At 33.7% G+C, this 27273-nt stretch overlaps 1 protein-coding gene across 4 annotated transcripts in view; it reads right to left on the bottom strand.

The window, feature by feature from the left end:
• Positions 1-27273, bottom strand: part of LOC150105270 (inositol hexakisphosphate kinase 3-like) — a 250209-nt gene that overhangs the window by 124529 nt on the left and 98407 nt on the right. For 3 of the 4 annotated variants that reach the window (XM_090394042.1, XM_090394043.1, XM_090394041.1), the window contains one exon: positions 18139-18271. In XM_090394042.1, coding sequence (XP_090250168.1) covers positions 18139-18177 — 39 coding nt within the window. In that variant the 5' untranslated portion in view covers positions 18178-18271. Of the gene's footprint in view, positions 1-5436; positions 5584-18138; positions 18272-27273 lie in introns of those variants that run through there. The other variant, XM_090394044.1, reaches the window with a different exon arrangement.

Raw genomic sequence — 27273 nt, forward strand, 5'->3', positions numbered from 1 at the left:
ATAAGAGGAACACTGCATACATGGTTCAGGAACTACCTCTCAAACAGAACACAAGTAACAAAAAAAGGTACATGCCACAGCCGGGTATACAAATAACACACGGTGTCCCTCAAGGCGCCATATTATCACCCACTCTATTCAACATATACATTAACGATGTTCATAACACGGCCATAAGAAGTCAAATATTTCAGTACGTAGATGACACCGCACTACTAGCAATCCACACAGACATCAACACGGCTCTCTCCAAAGCACAACAAGACCTAAATGAAATCACAACATACTTCTACCAAAACGCAATTGTAATCAACGACACCAAAACACAGATGTCGATAATGCACAACCCGAGAATCATGCGCCCCGCACCACCATCGATACACTGTCACACATACCGCTGCATTAACAACAAAAATACCTGCCAATGTCCCGAAATCAAACCTGTAACACATGCAAAATACCTTGGTCTCTATATAGATTGCCACCTTAAATGGAAAAAACATATAGAATACCGACATACCAAACTCCGGATCATCGCAGCAAAACTCTTCCAAGTTAAAGACATTATTCCATCCAACATAAAAAAAAAAACTCCTATATTACGGTATCTGCGAATCCTTACTCAGATCCGGTATAACAGTCTATGCAAACACATCAAACAGCCATCTAACAAAATTAGAAATATTACATGCGAAAATTGTGTCAACAGTGATTTGGACACTGTTGACACAATTTACGCATAAACCAATATACGCAACAACCAATATCCGACCATGGCAACACACAGAATCCTGAGCATTAAAAACCTGAAACACTACATGACATTAACAAGGAATTACTTCAACATCACTTATCGAAACAACAGAGACACATATCGTATAACACGACCTACAACAACTCTCTACATCCCTACACCCTTCAACAACCCATACGGTTGTTTTGTGGGATCATTCACCACTCTTCATGCAAAAAACCTGCTCCTTGCTAACACCATCCTTATACAGCTTCCAGGGATGACTTCTTGTTCTCTTCCTATCTTCACGCATTCTGTGCAAAACCTCCCCGACATTAATCTGGTAATAACCTCTCGATTATATCCCCTCCCCTCCTTCTATTCACCAATTTGTGCAAATTGCATTTTGTCAATCTGTCTTCATACTTAACATTCTAGATACCAGAAACCACTTTACTGAATCGTCTCTGAACCTTTTCCAATACATCTTTTTGAAAATCAGGTGACCAAATCTGTGCACAGTAATTCATATGTGGCCTGATCAAAGCCTTATACAAAGGAACCATAACATCCTTACTTCTACAAGTCAGTGTCCTACGCATCATTCCCGTTATCTGCTGTATTGTCCTCACAGTTTTAGTAACATGTCCCCAAAATTTTAGGTCCTTGTCCACAATCACGCCCAGATCTCTTTTACCTCTTCGAAGATATTTCCAATGATTATGTACTCTACATTCCATCTCTGCTTCCCAAATTTCAAAACCTTACACTTTGCAACATTGAGATATTGCAAAGTTGAGAATATCCCCCACACATTCACCATTCAGAATATTCAAGTATTTATCTGATAGAATTATTTAGATACGGCTTTCAAATCTACACAATCCGAAAAAAAATGCTACAGTTGTAATTTGCATAGCACTGAAATTATTAGACATCAAAACAAATAAATCACAAAGTACTGACAATAATGGAAATTACAATATTTTCAAAATAACGTTATTTAATCATTAAGATTATCTCATTGAGGACATTTTATACTTCTTTTATAAAGTACTAGGAACTTTTATAAAGTATATTTTCAAGAATTTCGGTCTCCAAAAAAACTGAAGTTACGTTTCTGAATAGCACAAAAGAATCGCTCAGTCAAGTTATGAAGGGAGGTAAGCTTATAAAATAAGAACGCACTTTCTAGCTACATTCCTCAAAAATGCGTAAGCACTCTGATAATTTCTATTTGGACAAATTTTATTGAAATTTGTTATTAAAATATTGATTTTAGTGAAATCATTATAATAGAACATAGTTGAGACATCTGAATTCTTGTGCTTATCGGAACATTCACGAGGATATGAAGTGTCCAAACGTGTTGAAATTATAATTATGAGTACAACACCATCCTTCCTGAATAGCATTTAACGAAATTTGAGGATTACACAAAATATGACGCTCATGTGGTCCAATTTTGGCTTCGATCAATTATTTTTACGGAACACTTGGCAAATGAAACCAGGCAAAACGGATGGAATGTGTTCATAACTAGAGCTACTCTGACTTTTCACACACCTCTTCGTTGGATTTTTATTAAAGTACTTTATAAAGTCATTTGAACATAAATTTCTCATCAAAATTACGATCGTTCTTGCAAAAAAAACCCAAAAAAAACCGATAATATCGATAAGTTAAGGCTGAACAGTTACAAGCTGTATTTTAGGGAAGCAATTGGAGAAGAGGCTTCCGCCACGTGTATTTCGTCACATGCACACATTGCAGTATAGTGGTAGGTTTAAGACTACTCGATGAATGCCTTTTTACCCGCTGTATTCTCATTCACAAGTTCAGAACTCGTTGATCAATGAATTTTTATTTCAATAATGAATTTTTTTTTATAGATAATGCAGCAGTGTGGTACGATAACAATATTCTCTCTGATGAAATTTAGTATTCGACTACTATAAACACTTATCGATTCATTTAACTTGGATAAATTGAACGAAAAAATTAATCTCCAGCACATAAGCCAAACATACCCATATACTACTGTTCCTTTCTTGTTTTTATGTGATGCATCAGGCTGTGGCTGTTCTTTGGACGTAACAAACTCCCACACGATATTTGTGAAAGTCCATTTCATTCAGATAATTGTTTAATTTCTGTTAAAATTAAAACTCTCACATTCCAAAAATTTCAACTAGGACGGTAAACTAAGTTTAAAACGAGAATAATGTAAGAATTCTGAACATTTAATAATTATCTATGAGGAGGGAACAGAATAACTATTCAAACGAGAGTTCCGGGATCGTCTTGGTTTTTTTCTCTCAGACATATTTCAGCAACGTTTAAGAAATTGTTATTTCCTAGATGTCATTGGTTGATCTATTTCTCATCCATCAAAGACGGGTTGAGACTCCTGATTTGGGCTTTAGGTAGTTTGGTGTCTAGTTTAAAATTAAGTTTAAATCTCAGCAATTTAAAAAGTTTAGAAACAGTACGTACAATCAAATTTTTCGTGTTTTATTTTTTGAGCGTGAATTAGCCAGGCCCATACTGACGTAGCAAGTTTTTCTCTGAGGAAAAGTTGACCTGGTCCCTTTGCAAAACAGCTAAACTGGTCTGATAACTTTATTATTATTATTATTACATGATCTAACTTTATTGATCTAACTAAAGAATTCGATACACTTACACATCAAACCTTGTTAGAAAAGCTGAGGCATGTTGGAATAGACGGGCCTCTTCACAGGTGGTTTACAAACCAGTAGTGAAGGTGGTTTGTAAACCACCTGTGATCGGACAACTAATTATATCACATATAAAGTGGTCAGACAACTAATTATATCACATATAAATACAGTAATCACTACGGAAAGGTCATGCGAAACTTCTACATCCCAGACATGATAAACAAATTACCTTTTGAATACAGAAACCTTACAAACTGCAATAGCCTAAAAAGAGCTCTAAGGACATACTATGAACAAGAAACACGCACTCAAAATACCATACAAATTTAAAGAAACACAATATATTCGCTCAGGCTTCCAGTTCAGTGACGCATCAATACATTCCAAGTTATTGTGTGTGTGTGTGTGTGTGTGTGTGTGTGTGTGTGTGTGTGTGTGTGTGTGTGTGTGTGTGTGTGTGTGTGTGTGTGTGTGTGTGTGTGTGTGTGTGTGTGTGTGTGTGTGTGTGTGTGTGTGTGTGTGTGTGTGTGTGTGTGTGTGTGTGTGTGTGTGTGTGTGTGTGTGTGTGTGTGTGTGTGTGTGTGTGTGTGTGTGTGTGTGTGTGTGTGTGTGTGTGTGTGTGTGTGTGTGTGTGTGTGTGTGTGTGTGTGCGCGCGCGCGCGCGCGCGAATTTCTCAATCATAGATTTCGTAGCTATGATTTCATCTTCAGATAAGCTTATATGTAAGCTTATCTGAGGATGACACTAACTAGTAATAACCAACTGGTGTCATCCTCAGATAAGCTTACGTATAAGCTTCGAGGATGAAAGCAGAGAAATTAGTTCTCGTCCAAGATGTATCATATGTAACCAAATGCATATAATGTACGTATCATATGTAAACAAATGTATGTAATAACTGTAACAAAAGTATGCAATATAGAGTGATTACATCCATTGATATTATATATATAGAGTGTAAAATTGCAAAGAAACATCTGTAATAGTCATCATTTTGAATCTTATAATAATACGTTGTAACAATACGTTGTAAACAGTTATTATTATTATTTAAAAAAAAACTTTATGTACGAGAAAGTATTTGTTATGCATAATTGTGTTCCTATAATGTATGTAATTTATCTGAGAAATAATATTAAAAAAATGTTAAAAATGAGAGTTAATGGAATCCCAGTGCTCTCGTAGGAAACCACTTTAGTTATCCCCGTACACAATTCGCTGTCTGCATTACATTTTTTACTCACTACTGTATATTTTTGCCTGTTAATTGCATGTGTGTTTTGGCCGGTTTGCGTAAGAAAAATAAATAAATAAATAAATAATGCAGCGCTTGCCAAAACGAGCTTCCGGAAAGAGAAAATAATGCTGTTTCCATATGACACTTGCTCCCTCACTGTTAATTGAAACTTTCAAATAATAAAGATTCCTCACGATATGTAGAATGGCACATATGGCCTGAAGTAACTTATCCATCTATGGTCTCTAGAGGATCCAGACTATGTAAAATAAAAAAAAAGAGTACAAAATTTATAAAATTAATAAAATATTTTAAAAAAATAATAATTCACTCACGGTACGAATTTACTATCGGCTTTACAAAAAAAAAAAAAAAAAAAAAAAAAAAAAATTGGGTGGGAGCCACATTAACAAAAACATCTAAAATAGAAGCGCCATTAAACTTATAAAGTTTACAAACAAAAATATATCCCATGGAAGACAGATGGATTGTGAAGTAGGTAGGTTTGTAATAGAGTGACTTCTCGCAATGGGTCATTGGAGTCTACAGAGGTGCAAAGCAGTAATAATAATAATAATAATAATAATAATAATAATAATAATAATAATAATAATAATAATAATAATAATGCATAAAATTAAAGCCTATTATGACTGCAATGTGTCCTTCAAAATACATATGTAGTAAAAAGTTAAATTATCCCTCTTTCACTCTAATCTTTCAATTAATGTGTCAAAAATAGAATTCTGTGCAAATCAATAGAGCAAACGAATTGGCATACCTGATATGATTGGGTGAAAAGAATATTTTAACTGCTATTACTATGGTTGGAAATTCTCTAAATTCATTATGAATATCTACGTAGAGGCAGTTACTTTTCAAGCATATATGGAGACACTCGAAGAGCGCAGCAAAACGCTATTAGCGCGTGAGTGTGTTCATCTTATGACAGTGATACCCGTGGCTTACTTGGAGGCCACTGCCACAGTAGCGCTTGCCAAGTGCTAAACTACGTCACTTGTAACCATCCATTCATTTATCCATACATCCATTCGTCTAATGCAAGGCAGAGTGCGATATCTGAAAATAAAAATCACACGGATTCTGTTACTATCTTTATTCGTGCACACCTTTAACTTCGGATACTTGTTGCATAGGCCATGGTGTTGGCATGGAATAGCACCTTAGGAATGGCATTCTTGTCGACCATTTTTCGTTCGATGTAGAGCTGCTGAAAAGGTGCAGAACAAAACAACAGACTGCGTTGAACACCTTTCTACTTACGCTGACAAGTCTGTTCAGAGAAAGGTGTTTGGTATATTTTTAGTGGATCGATGAAGTTAGGGATGGATACCCAAGTGAAATACAGATACAAATCTCATCGCTTTAAAAACACCAGATAATAACTGTTTATTATTAAAAGTTTAAGTTTGCTATACTACTATAACTGTATAACAAAAACACATATACATAATTGTTTTCAATGTTAACGCGCTATATGAAACCTCTCTCTCTCTCTCTCTCTCTCTACCCATAATATTGTATGAAGACCGAAAATACAAACAAATCTGATTTCAATCAGATATGGTCATTTTTAAAATATCGCTTTCTATACATTTCAGTTTAGTTCTTATTAACTTTAATATTTTGCTATTTTCATCCGCTGGACCTTATTCACCACGAAAATATTTGTACATTAGGTAGTGAATATTCTTTAACCTTACTACGTTTGGTACAAATTCAACTAAACATAATAGTATTAAACAAATTGACTAGCCATGAATGAGCAACGAAAACCCTCATAACGCTCGTGTAATTCGGATGGATTACACGAATATGAATGAAAGAGATGAACAACAATAAAAAAATGCATTCAAGTTGAAAGTACCATTACTTTCAAATAAATTAATATATTAATATTTAGAAATGAACACTCAAATTACAAATGCTTTTAAAGCAACGCATTTCAACTACAGTATGTAGAAACCTTGAAATGGTGGGAACCATACTGCATTGTGATTTTTAATTTGCAGCGTTTTAATTGTTGTTTTGAATTATGACAGAAACAACTAAGTCTATGAAGCTAGTGTATCATGTCTGTTAATGGCAAATGGTCTTCTGGCCGGTTTATCTGTTTTGAGTAGATGAACTTTGAGCTACATCGTATGAAGGTGGCTCAGATTCTTGACTTACAAAAACTATGAACTTTATTTAAATAGCATTTATTTATTGCTTATTTCCATATCATCTGTTCAAGTAGTTCATCTTTTTTTTTGTTTGTGTATTTTTAAATATTCATCGTAAAGATATAAATCTGTTAATTTTGATAGCACAATGTATTTTTTGTTTCCACCGGCTAAAGTGCATAATTAAAACGCACAATTCTGATTCCATTAAGACCTTACTGTGAAAGAAGAACGGATACCAGAGTAAGAATAAGTTAACAGTGTAATTTTATATAGGTATTATATCCAGTAACTACGAAAATACGAGCCAATGGAACGTATAAAACAACAGCAATAACACGTGTTAGGAAGAAAGAAGAAGAAACTTATTGTTTTTAATGTCTATATTTTTTAGTTTCTTGGAAACACGGTGGGTGTGTTGTCCATAGGGAAAATGGAACAGACACCAAATGAAAAGAATAAATAGTTACAGTAAGTCTGGAGTTTAACTGATATTGATTGCTTGATTGTTGTTCGAATTTTAAGGAGAGAGAAAGAGAGAGACTATTGGATTCACAGATGCACGCCCTAATGAACATTATTCGTAGAAACGTCTGTAGAAGAAGAAGAAGCAAACAGCATATACTGAATGTCTGTGTGCCAGATAAGAACATAAATCCCTAAGGGGGAAGGAGATCATTTTATTCTGATCATTCTCTGTTCAGTAGAGTCCACAAGGAGGGTAATTTCCTCACGCATAGAATTATTGTAACATTTCAGGACGAATTTGGGATTAGGATTAGTAGAATGTATGCACTTATTCGGATAAGAACTGCTGTTTGGAACTGAAGAGAACGCTCAGCGCATTTCTGATGCTACGGCATCATCAGAAGTTACAGTTATGGAAGCTGTAGCTGTTTATGCTAGAAGAAATTTCGAGTTATTGTTAATGCAAAAAGGAAAAATCCTTTCTTCACTAGTTGGATAGCATATAAGGTAGGGTTGAGTGTGCGTGGGGGGGATGAACTCAATTAGGTTTTCTCTCTTTCTCATTGGAGAGGTAGTAAGAATATCAGTGCTTGGAGAAGTAGTTGTGATCTTGCTTGTTTGTACACCGTACGATTTCTTGAAAAGAGAAAGCAAAGTGCAGAATGTTGTCTTCTGAGATATAAATAGGGTGTGCAATCAGGAAAATAAGATCATTAACATGAAGTAAGAAGAGAGTGAAAGAAATGAAAAAAAAAACATATAGACGAAGGTTAATACGACAAAAAAAGCCCCTCTCACCTGTATTGACCAGAGACGTCCAATCGTAAATTGAAAGATAAGATCATAAGACATCCATTAGATTGTTCAGAAGACCTTTGTACTGAGCAACGTCAAATATCTGATATCTGTAAAAATGCACGAGTTTCTTTAACCTTCGCCATAGCGTGACTGTTGGTTGTTTTCCAATTACATTGGAAGCAACTAAGGCTGTGAGGCCAGTCTTATGCTTGTTAATTGCGAGTATTCTTCTGACCGGTTAACCTGTTTTAAAGTGGAATGAAAAACTGATTTTACGGAAGAAAAACCCTTCAACCTTCTTATGGGACCGCTTAAATCGCCTTCAGATGAAATAAATCTTATAAAGGGTTCTTCGAGTCCTAAATGGGGATTCGAACGCGGATCTCTACATAATCAAGAGGGCCACTTCAGAAGCCTCTGATGGAATTATATTCATGATTGTTGATTTAGAGGGAAGCTTCAAAGTGCTGCAAGGGTCAGCTGCTGATGAACTTTTCCAATGATTTGGAAAGGACTAAAGTAAGAGTAACAGGGCGATAGTAAGATAGTAGGAACTAATTTCTCAGCTAAAGGGATTCCGATAAGAGAGTACAAATTATACTGGACAATAAAATTTAATTTTTGATTGCAGGGTTTGAGAAAAAAGCAGAGACAATATCAGGACCAGTTGCAGAAAAATTTCATGATCTCTTGACAGAATATTGGTGAGTTTGTTCTAGAAGTAGTAGTAACAAAATACATTTTCCATGACAGTTGATTAAAAGAGTTTAAATAAAAGCAAAACCGTGCTTGTTTCTCCCCAAAAGCACAACTTTGACCATGTTGGGACAGAGCACGGTATTTCGCAATCTCGACCTTTCAAAGGGAGTCTGGCTAGTTAATCGTGTTTTTACAGGCATTATGGGCTTAAATATACAATGAAAGGAAGCTGAAAATTTCTTTTTTAAGTAAGTTATAGTATTTTATATGCGTTGCTTTTATTGTGAACTGCCTTGGCACACCTTTCAGAGCGGAATCAGGGACGAGAGTACTCATCCCAGGAAACATAATTTATGTTATGCGTTTAGAGCAGTGATGGCGAACCTTTTTACCCAGGTGTGTCAAACGTCTTTTTTTTTTAAATATTGGCGTTGTTGATGTGACACTTGCATACATGCATTATAAATTTAACTACTTAATCAGATGGTGACTTATAGATATCATATTAGGCTATTTATTTAATAGGACATTGATATACAATCTATGAATTCATATTATACAATTAATTTAATAAAGCGAAATTATTGAAATTAGTATTTTCATCAGAATACCAATATTTTTCAACATCCAAGGCGTGTCACCTGAATCCCTCAAGTGTGTCAGTGCTGACACGCGTGTCATAGGTTCGCCATCACTGGTTTAGAGCAAGTGTTTGGAATGTATATAAAAGAACATAACATTTCGACTTTTGAAACCCAAAGACAGCGAGTGGTTGAGTACTATTTCGCCATTTTTCTGTGTGACAGTTCTTTTAAACGTGAAATTAAAGAAAGCTAAACCCGTGTTTTAAATATTAGCTGAGAAACCATCACATCACTGAAGAAACATTATGAATTATTAAAGCCGTATTGTCAAGGATGTTGTGACGGATGTTTGGGTACAAATAGATCGCGGAAGTGTTGCAGGAATTATCTACAAAAAAAATACGGCATAGTGATTTAGCTGCAGCTCCAACTCTGTCCTAATCAGCTAGATTCTAGTTGCCTGTCCGATTTCTTTCTCCTCTAGGGAACGAAGAAAATCAACGTTAAGCTGTTTATTAAGAATGATGAAGCACATATATAGCAGTGCCAAAATATGTTAAAAGTTTTTGTCGTGTTACTCTGAAGGTTATATACTTTTTTTAAAAGCTGGACACTTTGCTGACACTATAACAAATATCTCATCAGGAGCGTGTGTTCTGTAGTGTTTCGTGAAAAGGAGCCAAATATTACAGGCAGCAATTCTATTTTCGGGACCCGCAGTCAGTCCTAGCTATTGCTTGGACTGACTTAACGTACTTCTTGTCTGTTGACACTTAACAACAGATACCAAGGTTGAACGAAAAACTCACCAATAAAAAAGCTTACTTCTTTAAAGTTAAATCTGTTTAGGTGGTGGTAGGAGAAAAACAAAAACAAAACTAATGTCAACAAGTCATTTTAAAATTTAGGATTAAAGGTCATGAAATGTTCGATTCTATGGTAACCAAAGGATGTGCAAAATATTCCTATTTTTTTAAAAAGGAATAATACCTGGATAATAATAATAATTAATGAAAGTTGTATGAAATAATTATGAAATATCATGAATTATTTGTATAATTATGAAATGTTATAACTATAAAGTATTGTGAAATAACATGAATAATTATTAAAGGAAGTTTTATGAAAATAAAATTTAAATTAATATGTCTACTTTTGTCTTAAAGCATAGACCCAAACATAAAACAAAGAAAGCTTCCTTCCTAAAATGAAGTGCTAAGTGAAATTATGTACCAAACTGTATGTGGTAGTAATTGTATACTTGAGACATAAGGTCAGTAATGGTTTTTGGTCAGTAATGGTTTAGCATCATTTGACAGTAACACTATTTTTTTAACTGAGGAAAATAGTTGACAGCACTTTCTATGGGTGTGTAACTCTCTGGCAATGGCGTTTGTATCCGTATCACGAGACCGTTTGACATTCGATTCTAGTAGCCGACCAGAGGGACAAAGATAAGCAGGTTTTCTTCCTGTTTTAACCCTGCAACTCAAAAAGACCATAAAACGCGCACTATTTCAGATATTACCTGTTAGGATTTAGGACCATGGCATGGCAGAAGTTATCTGCTATACGCTTTCCCTTCCTGATGCCCATGAAATTATTGATAGCATTGGCCCACTATCAACGATGGCTATGGTTGAGGATATTGCAAAAGAGTTAGGGCTAAAATAGCTTCTCCTATTTCCAGACTAGAGTGTGTGTATATATATATATTTTTTTTTTCTCTCCATTTGATAAAATCACATTAACTCCTATTTTCTATACGATTATAACATTTTATATAGTAAAATAACGAAAACTAAATAAAACTAAAGATTATTTAATTAGATAAACTCGAGTATTGCTTGTCTCTCCCAGCAAGCATAAGTAATCCCCAAGACGAAGCAATCAACTTACATAGTAACAGAAAGTGTTACTTCCTCTCATGTCAGAATGAAAAGTTTGTTCACCAGATTGCCTAAAAGCAGGTCAAGTGATTATTTTATCGACAAGGTATTTTATTTAAGTGTAACCATTTGATGCGCGGTGATAATCGTGATTACATTCATATTCTAACCCTCTCTTGACCATTCAATTTAGATGTTGTGCTTCGATTAGTTCAGCGTACGTGTTGTGCGCAGGAGGGAGTTATATTCTACTCATTACGACTAGTTCGTCAGGGCATGTACTCGCTTTCTAAAACTCTCCTTTTAAGCAAGTGTGAGACTGTTCGAAAAAGACAGATCCTTCCTTTTCACTCGTATGTCTTTGCTTAAATTTGTTTAGTTCGTTTAATTATTTATTCAGCATGATGTCCATTATACCACACGATTAATACAGTGTAAATAGGATCCAAAGAAGTTGCCGTAGCTGAACAACAGGATGCTGGGCTACGGCAACTACCCTGAGATCTTCTGTAGTTTAGTGTAATGCATAGTTTTTCAAGAAATTCAAAGTCGTTCACGCCGTTTTGTTGGGATGTGTAACAAGGAATTTGATTGTGCAGCCAGTATGATGCTGACTGCCTCTCTGCCTCTATTATTATTATTATTACACGCAACTAAAAACACCTAACCAGTTATCGAACACTAAAACAAGAGCTATGGAAATTCTACCAGCACAATTAGCACAACGCAGGATCAGTTATTTAGGAAACTAAAACACATGCATATAAACACCAACAGTAAATAAACAATAATCCCATTGTCTTCACAAAAGCTTAATCTAGCTTCGAAGACGGTTGGGTATAAAGCCATACTATAATCCCAAAACTACAATTACCCTCCAGATCACATTACCTTAACTGATATCATCTACAAAACATTGTCCTGTACCTGACCCTTAAAGATATTATTTACTCCTACGACAATAAGTTTCATCCATAGTTACTTCCCTTTCTTTCTACTGTATATATCATATTAATATTTTTGTCAGTCCAAATCTATCAGTATTCTTTATAGCTATTTATCGAAAAATGAATTTTGCACTGTATCATATAGCACATTCTGTAACATCCTGTACTAAACTGAAAATATAATATATAAAGTGTATTAAAATAAGTATGCATATATACTGCTTGGAAAGAAATTAAAGGACACCCCATGGGCAAGGTGCATCGTCCCATGTAACGAGTCACGTGTTTGTAGCCGGTATAAATTGTCAATGCAACTGTGTACGGGTGAAATGGCTGCGAGAAGTAACTGAAAGAGACGTTGTGATAGGATGCAATGTTGCTGGCCTATTTGTTCGGCAAATTGTTGACAAATTGGCCATCCTGAGTGAATCAGTAATACCACACTGAGATGGAGGCGCAGGAAGTCAACTGCAAGTGCTCTCCGCAGTGGACGACTCACCACACGCATCGAATGTGACTGTAGGGTGCTACGAAGGATAACATGTAGAAACCGCCTTCGTCGGCCGACACGTAGAATGCGGAGTTCCGGGCATCGACAGTGCGGGCCCTAGGAATTTTGTCGCCCCGTGCAATAGCATTTTTTGCCACCCCTTTCCCCTAAAAAAACTCTTTTAATGACGTCTTAAAAGCCATGTTAAGCTAAGCTTCAACCTGTCTGATCATAAATTCTAAATAATAACATTAGCTAATGAAAATTCTTAAGTTAATGAAAAATTATCATAAACTATATTTCTTTACAGAAAGAGAGAGATAATTAACCCTTTAATGGTAGAATTTTGTTCTGAAAATGTGCATCTGCATGGATAATTAAAATCAATTGCTACTAACATCGACATTACTGGGATGAGAAGTACCACGAAGTGCCATGAGCTCAGAATTTTTGGTTTCGGTCCTTTCGCTTATTTTCTCTTGTACTACTTGAGCTGTTTCAGTTTTGTTTTTAGATATTTATGCAAAGTCCCACTTCGTTTCTGAATATCGCGTTCTTTTTCCGGTTTGCGTTTGCGATATTCTGCGCCTGATAGGTTTTTTTTTTTTTTTAAATCAAAGGATCTCTTCAGTATGAATTAAAAAAATTTATACTGAATTTTATCAGACATAGTGAAATGTTAAAATTATTTTCAAAGCGAAATCCTAATAACTGTATCAAAAGGTATTATTACATAAATACAGTTTGTATTTATGTGTTTTGATTCTATTTCTTTAATTGGTTTACTCTTAACCAATTGTCTCATTATGATCGTTTGGTCTCATTGGTTAAATGAGATTTACCCTCAGTCAAAGTCAACTCACGGCCAACAATGAAATCGGAAATAAATGCAAAATAGGTGTTCTACTATAGTCACGTCGTCTGATATTAACACCGACAGTGCGATATTAATCGCAACAAAATACTACATTATTAAAGCTGGGCAAGCGTGTGGTTAGCAGGGGTGTTAGAGCTGGGTTCTTTACTTTTAGAGTGGTAAATGAGTGGAATAAGCTGCCAGAGTCTGTTGTGGGTGCTATGACAGTGAGCGAGTTCAAGGCAAGGTATGATAGATACTGTGAGAATGGCGTATAGTTGTGTGGACATGATGTTTAGGGCCTCCCTCGATGAGTCTAAGGACTCCCTGGAGTAGCCCAAAAATAATAATAATAATAATTATGATTATGATTTTTTTTAAAAAAAAATATGCAGTACAATTAAGTTTTATTATATAAAAATTTAACTAACGACTTACTGAAGTCTGGTTTCATCAGAGAAGGAATAAATGACTTTTTTTTTTTTTTCTTTTTTTTTTTCTTATACTTTAGGCCGATTTTGCCGCTCCCAAAAACTTTTTGCCCTGTGCAAATGCACGTGTTGCACCGTCGGTAGAGCATCGACTGGAACACGAATCTGCACAAAAGCTCACAACATGTTTTTCCATGGTAGGACCACAATAAGCAAGCCCGACATTACCAAACCAACAGGCAGCGTCGTCTTCAGGGTGCAAAGATCGTGTACAGTGGGACGTGGAAGCTTGGAAATCTCTGTTATGGAGGGACGAAAAAGTCTACACCCTCTACCGAGCACATGGACGGATGTCCTGTGAAAGTCTCTTACCAGAGTGCCTAACCCCAACTATGAAATTCATTGATAGTTAAAAATAAATAATAATACAGAAATTATAAAAATTAAGGACAGTAGAAAAAATTCCTATTCAACCCACGGTACGTACTAGAGCTTTACAACCTTTCGTAGCTGGAAGTTGCATAAAAAGTTCAAAGAACATTGGATTAATTAAGTCACATAAATGTTATTCTTGGACTTTTTTAATACACAATTTCTCTTAGTCTTTTTCTCCTGAAGCTGTTCCATCCACACGTTAAACAAATTTCGTTATTTGCGAACGTATAGACATTGTAAGAAATATTTATATTTCTATAAAACTAGGAAATGGGCGTAAACAATTATCTACATCTAATCACTGACATTTAATCGAGTCTTTTATGTCATAGGGCCTGTAAATGTAATTTTTCCCTAATTTTGCCATCAAGAGGGTTCATTTAAAATAACTTAACAATTTTAACACAAATTTTCATTAAATTCCACCAGGAAATTATTAGTATCAATCGAGTCATTGAGTTATATTTTGTCAGCAGAAATGATGCGATTTGAAACCAAAAATGAATCGTGTGGACATCTGCAATAAATACTAAATTCTAATATTGGATTGTAATCGGAGCTGAGTTATTACGATATACAATTCCCAAACGAATGTATGGAACTAATGTGCGAAGCTTTCCGGGCTTACCATGGTCCTATTGAAACGAATATTGAAATTAACCCTAAAAAAGTTTTTCGGCTTTCAAATGCCCAATTTTAATAAAATTCGTTTAGCCTAATTCCAGGAATAACTTACAAAGAAAAGAAGAATAAAAAAAAAGACATCCTTGAAGCGCTTTTTTGAAACATCAGCATATTTGTGTTAAACCATCCAAAATACCTTCACAGCATTATACTCTTTAAATTCTTATTATACCTGGAAAGCGACCAAAACTTAATATTAGCGGAGCTAAATCTAGCATTCACGCTTATTTTTTTTACTTTGTTTCAACGTTTACACTGTTGTTACTTATTTCTAGGGTAGAAGGCGAACATTTTTGTTTTATTTTTCGCCTTCTCTTACGTAATAGCAGTATTTCGTACTTAAGAAAGCAAGAAATACTTAACATACTTAAGTAAGTTAATGAAGTGAAACCATATGGAAACGATTCTCAAATCATTTTTTAGTTATTTTTAATTATTCCCGATGCAAATTATCATGTTTTACTTACTGAATAGCATTGATCAATAAAGAAATCTGAAAAATCGAACTACACGAGTTGGTGGGGGAATGGTGGCAGGGGAAGCCTTAAAAGTTTTAATGAAATATTTAATGTACGAGAGAAAATGATGTGTAAGCGTTCGAACCACATCCAATTAGCGTTAGACGACATTTGCTTGTGAGGTATGATATTTCCCTCCTACACGCACTATATGTCTTCCCTCTCTATTGGCGATACCTGAGCTATCGATTGTCTAATGTGTAGCTATTAAAGCAAGTAGAGGGCCCAAAAAAGAAAGATATCATTGCATTTTGCCCTACTCCTCCCTCACCTGTCATCCACACTCACCATTTATTTTCTTTCAAAAGGTGCTGCAGAATTGCTATTAATGTCATTTCTTCGCCTCTTCATTGCAAAACTTAATCACGTATTTTTCAGCAAATGAATCAGTTTTTAGTTTAGATAAGATCTTTTCAGGGTCTTACAGAATTTTATCGCTTATAAGTAGATAGAACATGTGCAGCATAATTATTGATCTATGCACCGAGATAGTCTTAATGAAGATTTGTTCCTGTCTTAAGTTTTTCATAAAGCAAGTCAACCCTTATTCCATACTGTGGCACGAGAGATGACTATTCAAATAAATTTTTGGTACTGCTATGCACTGACACAAACTGGGTTGTTTGAATTATGGCAGAAACAACTACAGCTATGAGGCCAACGTTTGATACCTGATAAATGCGTGTCAGACTGTTTGAAAGAGTTCTTCACCTCTGTTGAAGGTTGGCTAATCCACCTTTAGTTGAAAACTCCATATAAAGGTTCTTCGCGTTCTAGACACGATTTAAACCTAGATCTTTAGAGTCAAAGGTGCAGTTGTTGCGACTGAGTTAAGAAGGTCTACTGCTACCATTTTCAGAATATTCCAGTATCGCAAGTAGGTAATATATTCTGGAACTTTAAGATATTTAGTCCATTTCAGTTTCCTACAGAAGTGTATTATTCATGATGACGAAAAACCATTTTAATCCACATAGAGAACCACTCTGTTCCCCTAGTTTATTTGGAATAAACATAGTAAATGAATTCTAACTTACGGCGACACTGTTTCCCTTAGAGAGGAAAAATTTCAGACAATAACATATCAGATTATTATGAAATTTGGAACATCTCAAATATACAATTTATGTAATATATTCAGAGCAGAAATTTGCTGGTCTTAGTTGGTGACCAATTTCGTCTGGCTCCCAATTCTGCGGTTTGAATAAAACACCATATAAAAAAACGAGTGTTGTATTTTTTTTTTTAATATTTTAATTATCAATCCAAATAAGAGATTTTTTCTCATTTAATTGACTAATTGTTTTCTTGATTAATCCGACAGGCAATCCGAAAAGGTTACATGCATAGTCTGAACTCACATCTACTTCAATACAGTTGGTATGTGATTGTTCGCTTGTTGTTAAATTAACTTTTACTTTAAAACAAATATAAAGTTTATTTTCAGATATTCATTAAAATAAAATGCAAATTATAAAAATCAGAAAAAGTAAAATACAAATTGAAAATAAAAATGTATAAAACGTTGCGATGAAAAGAGGAAATTTATTACCATTTATGCTTTATTACCTTAGAGTTTGTATCCAAATACAACGTTTCGATTAAAAAAAAAGCAGCTATTTCAAAAAAGGGTTAAAATCAAACATTTATGCCTTTTAAAGATATTATTAAAATACTCGCATTAGTTTTAGAAGGGAATGCTAAGTTTGTGGTTATTACAAGAATGCCGCAAAAATATATTACGCTGATGTTGGATAAACAGCGCCATCTACAGATGTTCTCAGTTCATATCATGAGAAGTATTTCCAAATACAATACAACATCAGATGCCCTATTTGCAATGAAATCGCTTACTCCAGAAAGGTTCAGCGATTTTAATGAAGAAAGACTTTTAAACAGAGTTGGATGCATGTGTGTCTCAGAAAGTTCTGGTTTTCTTATTATGTGCCAACCGTTATGCCCTACAACACATTATGCTTAAGAAAAGTACCCTCATAGTTAAACGTTAAACAACACACCATCACGTGGCTTAGTTGTTGCGAAAATTATTGACTCCGGACACTGTCGTTGGCATCATCCGTTGTTTTGTAACTCAGTTTCGGTTTTTAAGACCGACCTAGTGAATTATCTCAACTAATACCACGGTTGTATTAAACTACTACTTTTATATACCAGAGTGATAAATCCCTTGTACGATAAACGTGTAGTTTTATTGTCGGCACATTTGTGATTTCTATCTTTATATCTTATATTTTATATATTTGTGGGAAATATACTATCACATATTTCCACATAAAGATACGAATTCTTACTCTGTTATGTATTTGCTAGCACTATTTGAAGCTGTAAAGCATTTTAATAGAAAACAGAAATGCGAGAAATACAACTAAGTGAATTAAAATGTTTATAATTACAACAGAAAAAACTCACCTTTAGATGCAGTTTTAAGATGTTTAGCATCATAAACCATGTAATAACTTATCTAAAAGTTTTCCTACCTTTATACTGGAAAACAGGTTATTTCTAACTGATCCCATCTTTCTTATGATTATTGTACAGTTTTAACCATCATAATTCCCACTTTCTCCGAGCACCTGGCGTAAAGAGTGAAAGACCACGAAGAGCAGACACCTGAATACAGCACAGAATAAACACGAGACAAAATTAAACATTGGTTTTGGTAAAATTTTAATAAAACAGTATTTGCAAAGTGAGCAAATAAAGGATCTAATAAGATAGCCGAAATGAATTTCCTTACAAGGTTTGATTCAACTGAAAAATACTAGTTTCGGTCCATAATACATAATAATACATAAATAGACCATACTCAGTATTAATATAGAAAATTGGTTGCGTTATCATTTTTAGTTCATTATCTTACAAGGTAATACTGCTTTTCATTCTTATTATGCAAGAGTTAATTGAGTACAAAACGTAGCTATTCCCCCCCCCCCCACACACACACATAGAACATCCTCCAAGAATCAAAATTTTACCTGCACAGGCGAATATCACGTAAGAAATTTAGTTCAATGTAATGTCACTGAACAAGAAAATGGCTAAAAAATACATTGATCGAGTAGCAAAGATTATGCAAGATTATTATAAACCATCTGTTAGTATACTTTGAAATATTAATTATAAAATATTGAACGATATACAGATGTAAAACTGGCGCCATTAAGAAGAACAAATATCAAAATTTATAAAGAATTCTCCACAGTTACTTATCTGAGAATCAACTACAAGAGGCGATATAATAATAATAATAATAATTTTGAGGAGACGTTGATCTGGATTCTACACCACAATCTAGACCAACGAGTCTCACCATTATTGGTCTCCAAACTGTGTTACAAATCCAGTCATAGTTATATCTTAAGTATGAAAAATATTTATAAAAATGAAAAATAGCAAAAGTTTCATAATTTATAATAAAATATATTTTTGAATTATTGTTATTATAAGAAATTTTATGTATTACGTCATAAATTATTTTTATTTCAAGTATTCATTCATGTATACGTGGGACTGCAAAAAATAGAAGAAACATTTATAACAAGGAGATGAAATATTTTTAAAACAAAACATATTTATTGGACATAATTTGATTTATTTTCATGCTTCCCTAATCAGTAACAAACCAATCGTCCCTGGGGACGATGCCGTTTCCATTGAAACCCACTGGTCTTGACGTTCTATTCCCTTTCTTGTACAAGCAGTTACTGGCAGATGGAGAAACATCTGCCATCATTAATGCTCCTGACGGATAATGCTCACATTGAATTTTTATAAATAAACCTTTTTTAAAATGGCGTAATCCTTTCGTCAGTATACTTGAATGCAGTTCCTCCGACTAAATAATATCGTTTAATTAATCTTTCCAGAGTACGAATCCTATTCTCACCGACAAGCTAAAGACAAATAAAGAAAAAGAGAAAGGTTCGGTTACTGAGTTGACTTTCCAATATTATTTGATCCTTATTGCCTGAATGATTTTTCTTAATCTGTTTGCTAATTCTGCATTGTACACCACATGTTGAGGTGTTCTCTCTTTCTTGGAGGTGGTGAAATTCCACTAGATTGTTTAAATGAATGCTGACATTAATGAGGCTTAGATTTATGATTGTATCTCACCGTTCCAACCCACGCCCACATTTACAAAAATCGTTAATCAAGATGAACAACATTTGTTATCTTGCCTCAACAGCATGTTATAATAGAAATGAGAAATATATTAATTATATATCAAACATTAACTTGCAATGCTTTTAAACTTAGAATGAGTTTTAACTGAAGAGGTTGGGAATACTATCTAACAAAGATGCAAAAATAAATTCTGTAAACAGTAAAAAAAACATGAGGTTAAAAAAAATACCGAAAAACCCTTCGATACACAGTACCAAGGAAAATTTAAAAGACTGAAGAAAGTTTTATAAATATGTTCATTAATTTTCATCAAGTAATGAAAATATGTTCATTAACGTGATACGTATTTAATGTATTATACTATCACTTTCTTTTTTCAAAACTCAATTTCAATTTTTTTATCTAGTTTACAGTGTTTTTCCATTATTTCGTAATGGATTACAGACTGGTGCTTTTATTATTTCCTTCTATAGATATTATAAGCCAGTAATAAATCTTGTAAAACAGTAAAAATCACTAATAAGAATTCGTTCAACGCTTCTTGTTTTCTCGAAATATATATAGCCTTCCCTCCAAACATTTAGTTTCAGAATCCTTTTTTGTCAACAAGCCAGTTAGTTGTTGAAGAGTGAGTATTTCCATTTTCCAGTATGGAGATTTTTAAATCAAGTTGGCAGAACATCAAGGAAGTGGTTACTTGTGTTCTGAGACACTCAACGCTGGTGTCAGTCCGTACAACGTTATATAATTGTGGCTGATTATACATAGAAGAAAAGGAGGCACTATTTCCCTGTCCGAAAAACTGATTTCAGTAATTAATAAAATAATTTAAAAAACTAAATAACTCTGAATATGATGCTTTTCTTCTTTTAAAACTTTGAGGGACAGTAGTTTCAACGAGTGTCTTTTTTAAAGGTCAGCTATGTCCGATTTAAGTCACTTTCACTCTTCAAATCTGCTCAGAATTGGAAGTTTCAAATGTCGAAAGATTTATTGATTTTTCCCTAAAAGTGTGCATGCAGCAAAGACAGTAAAACTTGTTTTTACCTTTTTGTTAGCAAAATTTCTTAAGATACTTCTCATATCACAAGTTCATTTTAATTTTATTCTTTAAAACATCCAAAACACACTTCAACTTGCTGATGCTTGGATTGTATTTTATATATTTTACATTTTTCCAGACAAACAGGCTTAAGAGCCATCCTTAGCAATGTCATGTGTAAGCGAAATCGAGGAAGGAGAAAAACTGAAAGCTCTACGAAGCTTGAGGTATTCGCTAAAATAAAACCAAGGTAGGACTGTGGCATGATAGCTACCTGTATAGGGTGCACAAATGATACATTTCGAAGACCTGTGAAATTGTAATCTTAAGATAAATCAAGTGAGAATGCTTCGAGTGGCGTTTTTCAAAATATGGGCACTTAAAAAATTAGAGCATCGCTTCTACTACTACCGTAGTACTAAACGAGCAAAGTAAACCGAGGAAAGCCATTACAATTTATGGGAATAAAGTAGCAAGTTCTCATATTATGCCTTAGAGATATCGTGTTGATTTGGAAATTACGAAACAGAAAAATATCTCATAGGATAAAAGAGACTAAGCTGATAATTGTATGCAACACAATTGACAAAATTACGTTAAGGCAATATTATAGTGCGAGCGAAATGATAAAAAACACCCTCATTTCAGAGATTCATTATTAATATCATAATCGAAATTGAAAACAATACGTCGATTATTTTGTCATTTGAAACATTGCAACGTAATTTTTAAAATGGCGAAGATTTAATAACAACCCAAGAAAAAAAAAGTTGAGAATCATTGTCTTCAAGCGAAAGTTTTCAAAATGTTCAGAAACTAGTATATAGAAGAAACAAACAAAATAGAAGTTGGAAGTATGTGATATAATTAATTGAAGTAGTAACTAAACTGAAAGTTTTCCGTCCAAGTATCTAAGATCGATACTACACGTGACGAAAAAAGAAATGCAAAATGCACATTCCACATGATCTATAAAGTAAAGTAAAGTAATCTATAAAGCACAAGGTAAGACCTAGAGGTGACAATGAATTTAGATAGGTAACGAACACCAAAATAGTTCGTGTCGTGTTTGGCAAAATCTAATTGAAATGCCAAGAAAGAATGGAAGAGTTGCACAATGAAGAGCACGACAAGAGAAATTGTTAACATCCAATAATTTATTTTAAAATGATTCAATACAACCCATCTAAATAATAATTGTAATTTTCACTACTTTATGCTACCCAATAACGATTAGAATTTCTTTATATATCCTACTTCAAAGTAAATTTAAATGCAAAAACAGTAGCAAGATGAAAAGTAACGCCAAAAACGAATGTCCTCACATTTTATTTAACTTTAGTGTTTTCTTCATTTGTTTCATTTTAAGGTAAAAGTGGTCATCATTAAGAGCATCTCGTTAAAATTCTTTCCATTAATGAGAAGTCATCATTTAATGATCGCACGCTCCCCTCCCCTAAACTATATCCCCCTTTTCTCTTCAACGAAAATGAAAAATACACAAAGTTTTGGCTTAACTTTTCAAGATGAAACCTTTTTTTCCCATATTTATAATCAGTAATTAATTACAGTAACAGTACAGAACACACAGTATTTTAAAATAACCAGAGAAATCAGTATCTGGATTCAGCCAATTTGCAATTTTTTAAAGTAAACGAAATTTTTAAGGGTGTCTTTTCTGCTGTGTTAAATCACTGAGCTACCGAGCAATGAATTTCGCTCGCTAATAGCTGAGACAGCTTTAATATCGAAATTCTTATATGATTCATTTGAAAGAATCAAAAATTGTGGTGCAGTACTTTCATAAGATATTCAGACTCGTTCGTGATTAAATAAGAGTGAATTTGAAGATATCAAACTCCACAACAGGCCTCACCTCTATATTTCCAAACACGATATTAGCAATATTAAATTAATAAAACAAATGCATTCAAACTTAACACAGCAAGGCTCATCTATGTACTTTAAACATAATTTAGATTTATTTATTTATCATTTATTATATCATTTATATATTTATCTGCCACAGGTGTCTATCTGTCTAAGTGTTTATTGGATCATCTGCAATTACAAGAAATGCATTTCATTGGCCTTTACATTGCTCAGCAGTACAAATGTTATTTTAAAATGGACTGCAGCTTAATATAATAAGTAAGCATAACTCATAGGAAGTTATGTTATTAAACTTGCGCACCCATCTTCAAATAATAGCGAATCACCGGGTATATTATAAGTGATTTAAAATTAGGTCAAACCGATTTTCCGGTCAAGTTTAATGACTCCACAGCAAAATTGCAATTAATTTATGTACTGAGTCAGCTTACGTTACTAAGGTGTAGTAGGTTTTCAACCTCTCTTGGGAGGTTATTTTTATTTTAAAAGTTGATACTCCACTAAAATTTTAACCTGTTGGGTTCACTTTCCAAAGAAATATCTGAGAAATTGACCATCTGAATAAGCCTACCTGATTGGTGGATTGCATCGCTGTTCTCACCACCAGATTTGGGCGTGAATCTTGCCATAGGCATGGATGTTTGTGAATGTTTTTATGAGGGAAGATGAATTCTGTTATCTGGTGTGAAACTATCCTCCTCAGTTTATTGAAGTGTTCAAATGGCTTGAAAAAGTTTCATGTTTAGACTACAGAACAGGGTTCTCATATTACCTAATCCTTGTCAGCAATTATAAATGTTTTACATTTATAATGTATCTTTACAATCTTTCTGGATGCGATTCACATGAAATATGCAGGAGAGATACAGTTTTAATGAAAATAACGAAAAATCTCACTAATTGGCCTAATAATATATTGTATGAATAACCTGAAGAGTTAGAAATGATTAAACTTACGATTACGAAAGATTAAGGTCATGAAGTTGTGGTATTATATCTGCTGATTAAGTATGTTCTCCGGCTGGTTTGTTTCGACAGAATAAAAAAAAATGCCATTTCTGTATGCGCTGGCTAAACAAACTTCATTTGAAGGCCTTTGTAATATTTTCTTTTGACCAAGACGGGACTCGGTCACAAGTCTTCGAGATCGAGCTACAGAGAACCCTAAACAACAACGAAGTTACTCAAGAACAATTATTGTGTGATTTAATAAAAGTTGCCATTCTCTTATTCTTTTTTTGAACAACACCTGTTAACTGAGGGATCGAAATGGTTATTTATGATTATTCGAATCCTCAATCGATGAATAATACGCGTAAAATTTGTAAATTTCTGTGGGTTTTCATTATAGCGTAGAAATGAGCTTAGGTCGTTTTGAGCTTCTCAGAAACACTCTGAAGAAATATTTGTACTTATCGTTTCCCAATTTCGTATTCTCATGTTGAATTGTTCGTTGTGTTAGAGATACAATAAAAGTTTTTGTTCACTTTATACATGAATATCTTTCACGCAAAATGTAAACCTATGGCACAACATCATTCAAGCCGTGAGTGCGATAATGATAAAATATTCCGGAAACCCACTCTTCTCCAAACGTAGAATTTATTTGAGTCACTCCAATAAGCAGGGTCGTGGTGGTTTACACGGGGCGATGGCTTCATATACTACCTAACGTGCCGAAAGACAAAATTCTTTCACTTTTAAGACAGATTGGCTATTTTGTCTTCTCGACAACAGCTTTGAATAAAAAAATCGATCTATGAGTTTTCCTGAGAAAGAAGGTCGTTCTCTATTCACCGATGGAGGCGATGTACTACTACCATTACTACGAAAACTTTGAATGAAATTAAATTTTTTTATGCATACATTCAAATATGCCCGAAATTTCAATGTCAAAAAGCCTGTGAATGAAATCTTTCCAGGAAAAAAGTAGTTGCATCGATCTTTTACACGGCTTGAGCCCTCTTTTGTATGGGATGATGCCAAGAGCATAATTTATTTCGCACGTCCTCAGAGTTTAGCGGAATAAAGTGACGCATCGGAATTGATGCATTAAATCACGTGTGTAAAATTCGCACGGTTTTGAATATTCTACTCGTACTTGGAATTTTCTCAAAAAATGTTAAAAGTCGAAGATTTGTATAAGATTATTCTGTTCTAATTAGGATAAGAATAAATACATTTTGATAAAAGCTTACAATGTATCCACAGAATAATTAACAAATATTAACATAATAATGAATATGATACTGCGTTATATTAATGGATGATTAGCACGTAAATAATATTCACAAATGAATGTTTCCTAACTGAATGTTAATGCTCAGAATAAATATTATGACAACAGGCAAAAATAAGCAACCAAAGATATTAACACAATTAACACCTTCAATTTAACACGTTTGGTGTTTAAAGAGACAAAAGTAACTTATTATGTTATTCAATTTTTACAGCATTTAGCTTGATCAATGACAGACAACTAAATTGCAAATAACTTTTTTAATTCTTTGTATCTCAGAGCTGAATTACAGAAATGATTAAAGGGGTACATTAATAAGCTGACAAAAATCGAACAAAAATTATCAACACGAAAATTATATTTTCTAAAACAGGGATGTTGGAATTCAGTTTAATAATCATTCGTAGTAGGGAATAAAGTAGACAGCGATCTAACCAAGGAATTTTAAAATAATTATTAACAATTATATAGGTAGTAAAATTAATTTCCCATTTTTTTATATTTTCTTTTTGTTAATTTAAACTTTATTAGTAGCAGCAGTCGATAATCCGTTTAACGTCACTTCTCAACAGTTTCACCACTGGAAATTAAAGTTGACAATAGTTATTACAAATGTAAGTATCTATTTAATTATCGGTAATCTGAGAAAGCCACTCATAGAAGCAGAGAGCCGCCATTACGTAAGCACGTGCTGATTTCCCCTCCTAGTTCTGCAAACTGAACTTCGGCTACTATTACAGAAAAAGAAAGCTCTGTTATAATCGCTACTTAGAAAGCCTGTTTTCGAACTGGAATAACGCCAAACACTTTGTGTGACAATCCATTGTTTTCCAATGAAGCTGAATAGCGTAATATTTTACAGACGATTTCTTTGAGAGGTCCATTTACAGAGTAATTCATCTGGGAATGAAGTGAAATAAAAAAATAAGTTTCTGATGCCAAGTAGAATTTCATCATATGATTTAATTTAAAATGTTTAAATGCTTAAAGCGTTGGTATATTATGTTATATTTTCCTATAAATCAGTTATACACAAATAAAGTGCCAATCATATATAGAAAAAAAAAATCGGTCTCATTGTAGAATCTGAATAGCATCTCTGGATCGGATTTCGCTACACCTGCTAGCAGTAGTGTTAGGCAGGAAAGACTACATCCAAGGGGTAATCGCAATCTTCGATTCTTTTTTTCTTTTTAATTATTCAAAAAAATTAATTTATAATAAAACGCTTTACGAAGATCGTGAAACTCCAACTTTATTTCTTCAAGCTAGATTTCATAAAATGCAAAAAAAGAAAGATTTTCTAACGAATGAAGAGTACATGTAAAAGGTTTGGAGACCCAATTAAAGATTCAAATTCACACAAACAATTATATTTACGGAAGTGATTGTAGAAAGGCATTCAACGAATATGAATTTTTATCACAGAGAAACCATCTCTTTTTAAATATGGACTTCAAAATCCGCTTCTGAGAACAATATTCTATGGTTGTGTTAGTTTCAGATTTGCATTCAGTTAATAGTTTTTCAAGAAAAGAACAGTAGAAAATAAGCAAAAAGTAGTTTTCTTTCTTTTATGAATTACTTTTTTTTCCCAAATGTGTATGTGAATACTTAGTACAATCAGCGAATCTGATTTTTTTCTTCCAGAAGATCAATCTACGCATTATCCGGAGTAAACAATGAAAAAAAAATCTTTCTTACGAGAAATTAAGACATCCTGGAATCACATTATTATCACTGAAGTTAACCGAGTTAGAGGTTTAAATCAAATATATATATGCTACGTGGTCCGTAGCATTTTGTTTGCTGGTAAACTTGATTATAATTCCCAGTTTCGTTTCGTTAATTTGTAGACTGCTACGGTATCCTTGATTTCAATTTTATTTTCTAATCTGCCATTTATTTATCTTATTACTTCTAGTGAGTTTCTCTTTTGTCGTCGGGTACACCATCAGTCTGTTATCTTACGATTTTCCTACTTTAGTTATTCTATGTACAGCCCTTTGAGAAGCCGTAGCATGTAAAGTGCGCATTCCGCAGGTAACCTTCTTCTTGTGGGTAATTTTTCTTTCTTTCTTCATTAGCAGAAGCAGTCTACTGTTATACACTTTCTCAATATTACTCGCAAATAAGTATGCAAATATGATATTTTTATATCAAATACCATTATTATTTCCAAATTTAAGAAATAATAGCTTTAAAATTTTAATTTTAGGATTTAACTTTTTACTTAAAATTAGAGGTTTAGTAAAAGTACAGAATCTCGCGTCTGTTTCAAAACTAGCCTCGATCTTAGAATAATAATAA

This window comes from Typopeltis vanoorti, chromosome 6 (assembly GCF_054136105.1).
Source record: "Typopeltis vanoorti isolate ZY-2024b chromosome 6, IOZ_Tvanoo_1.0, whole genome shotgun sequence".
NCBI classification, from domain to species: Eukaryota; Metazoa; Arthropoda; class Arachnida; order Uropygi; family Thelyphonidae; genus Typopeltis; species Typopeltis vanoorti.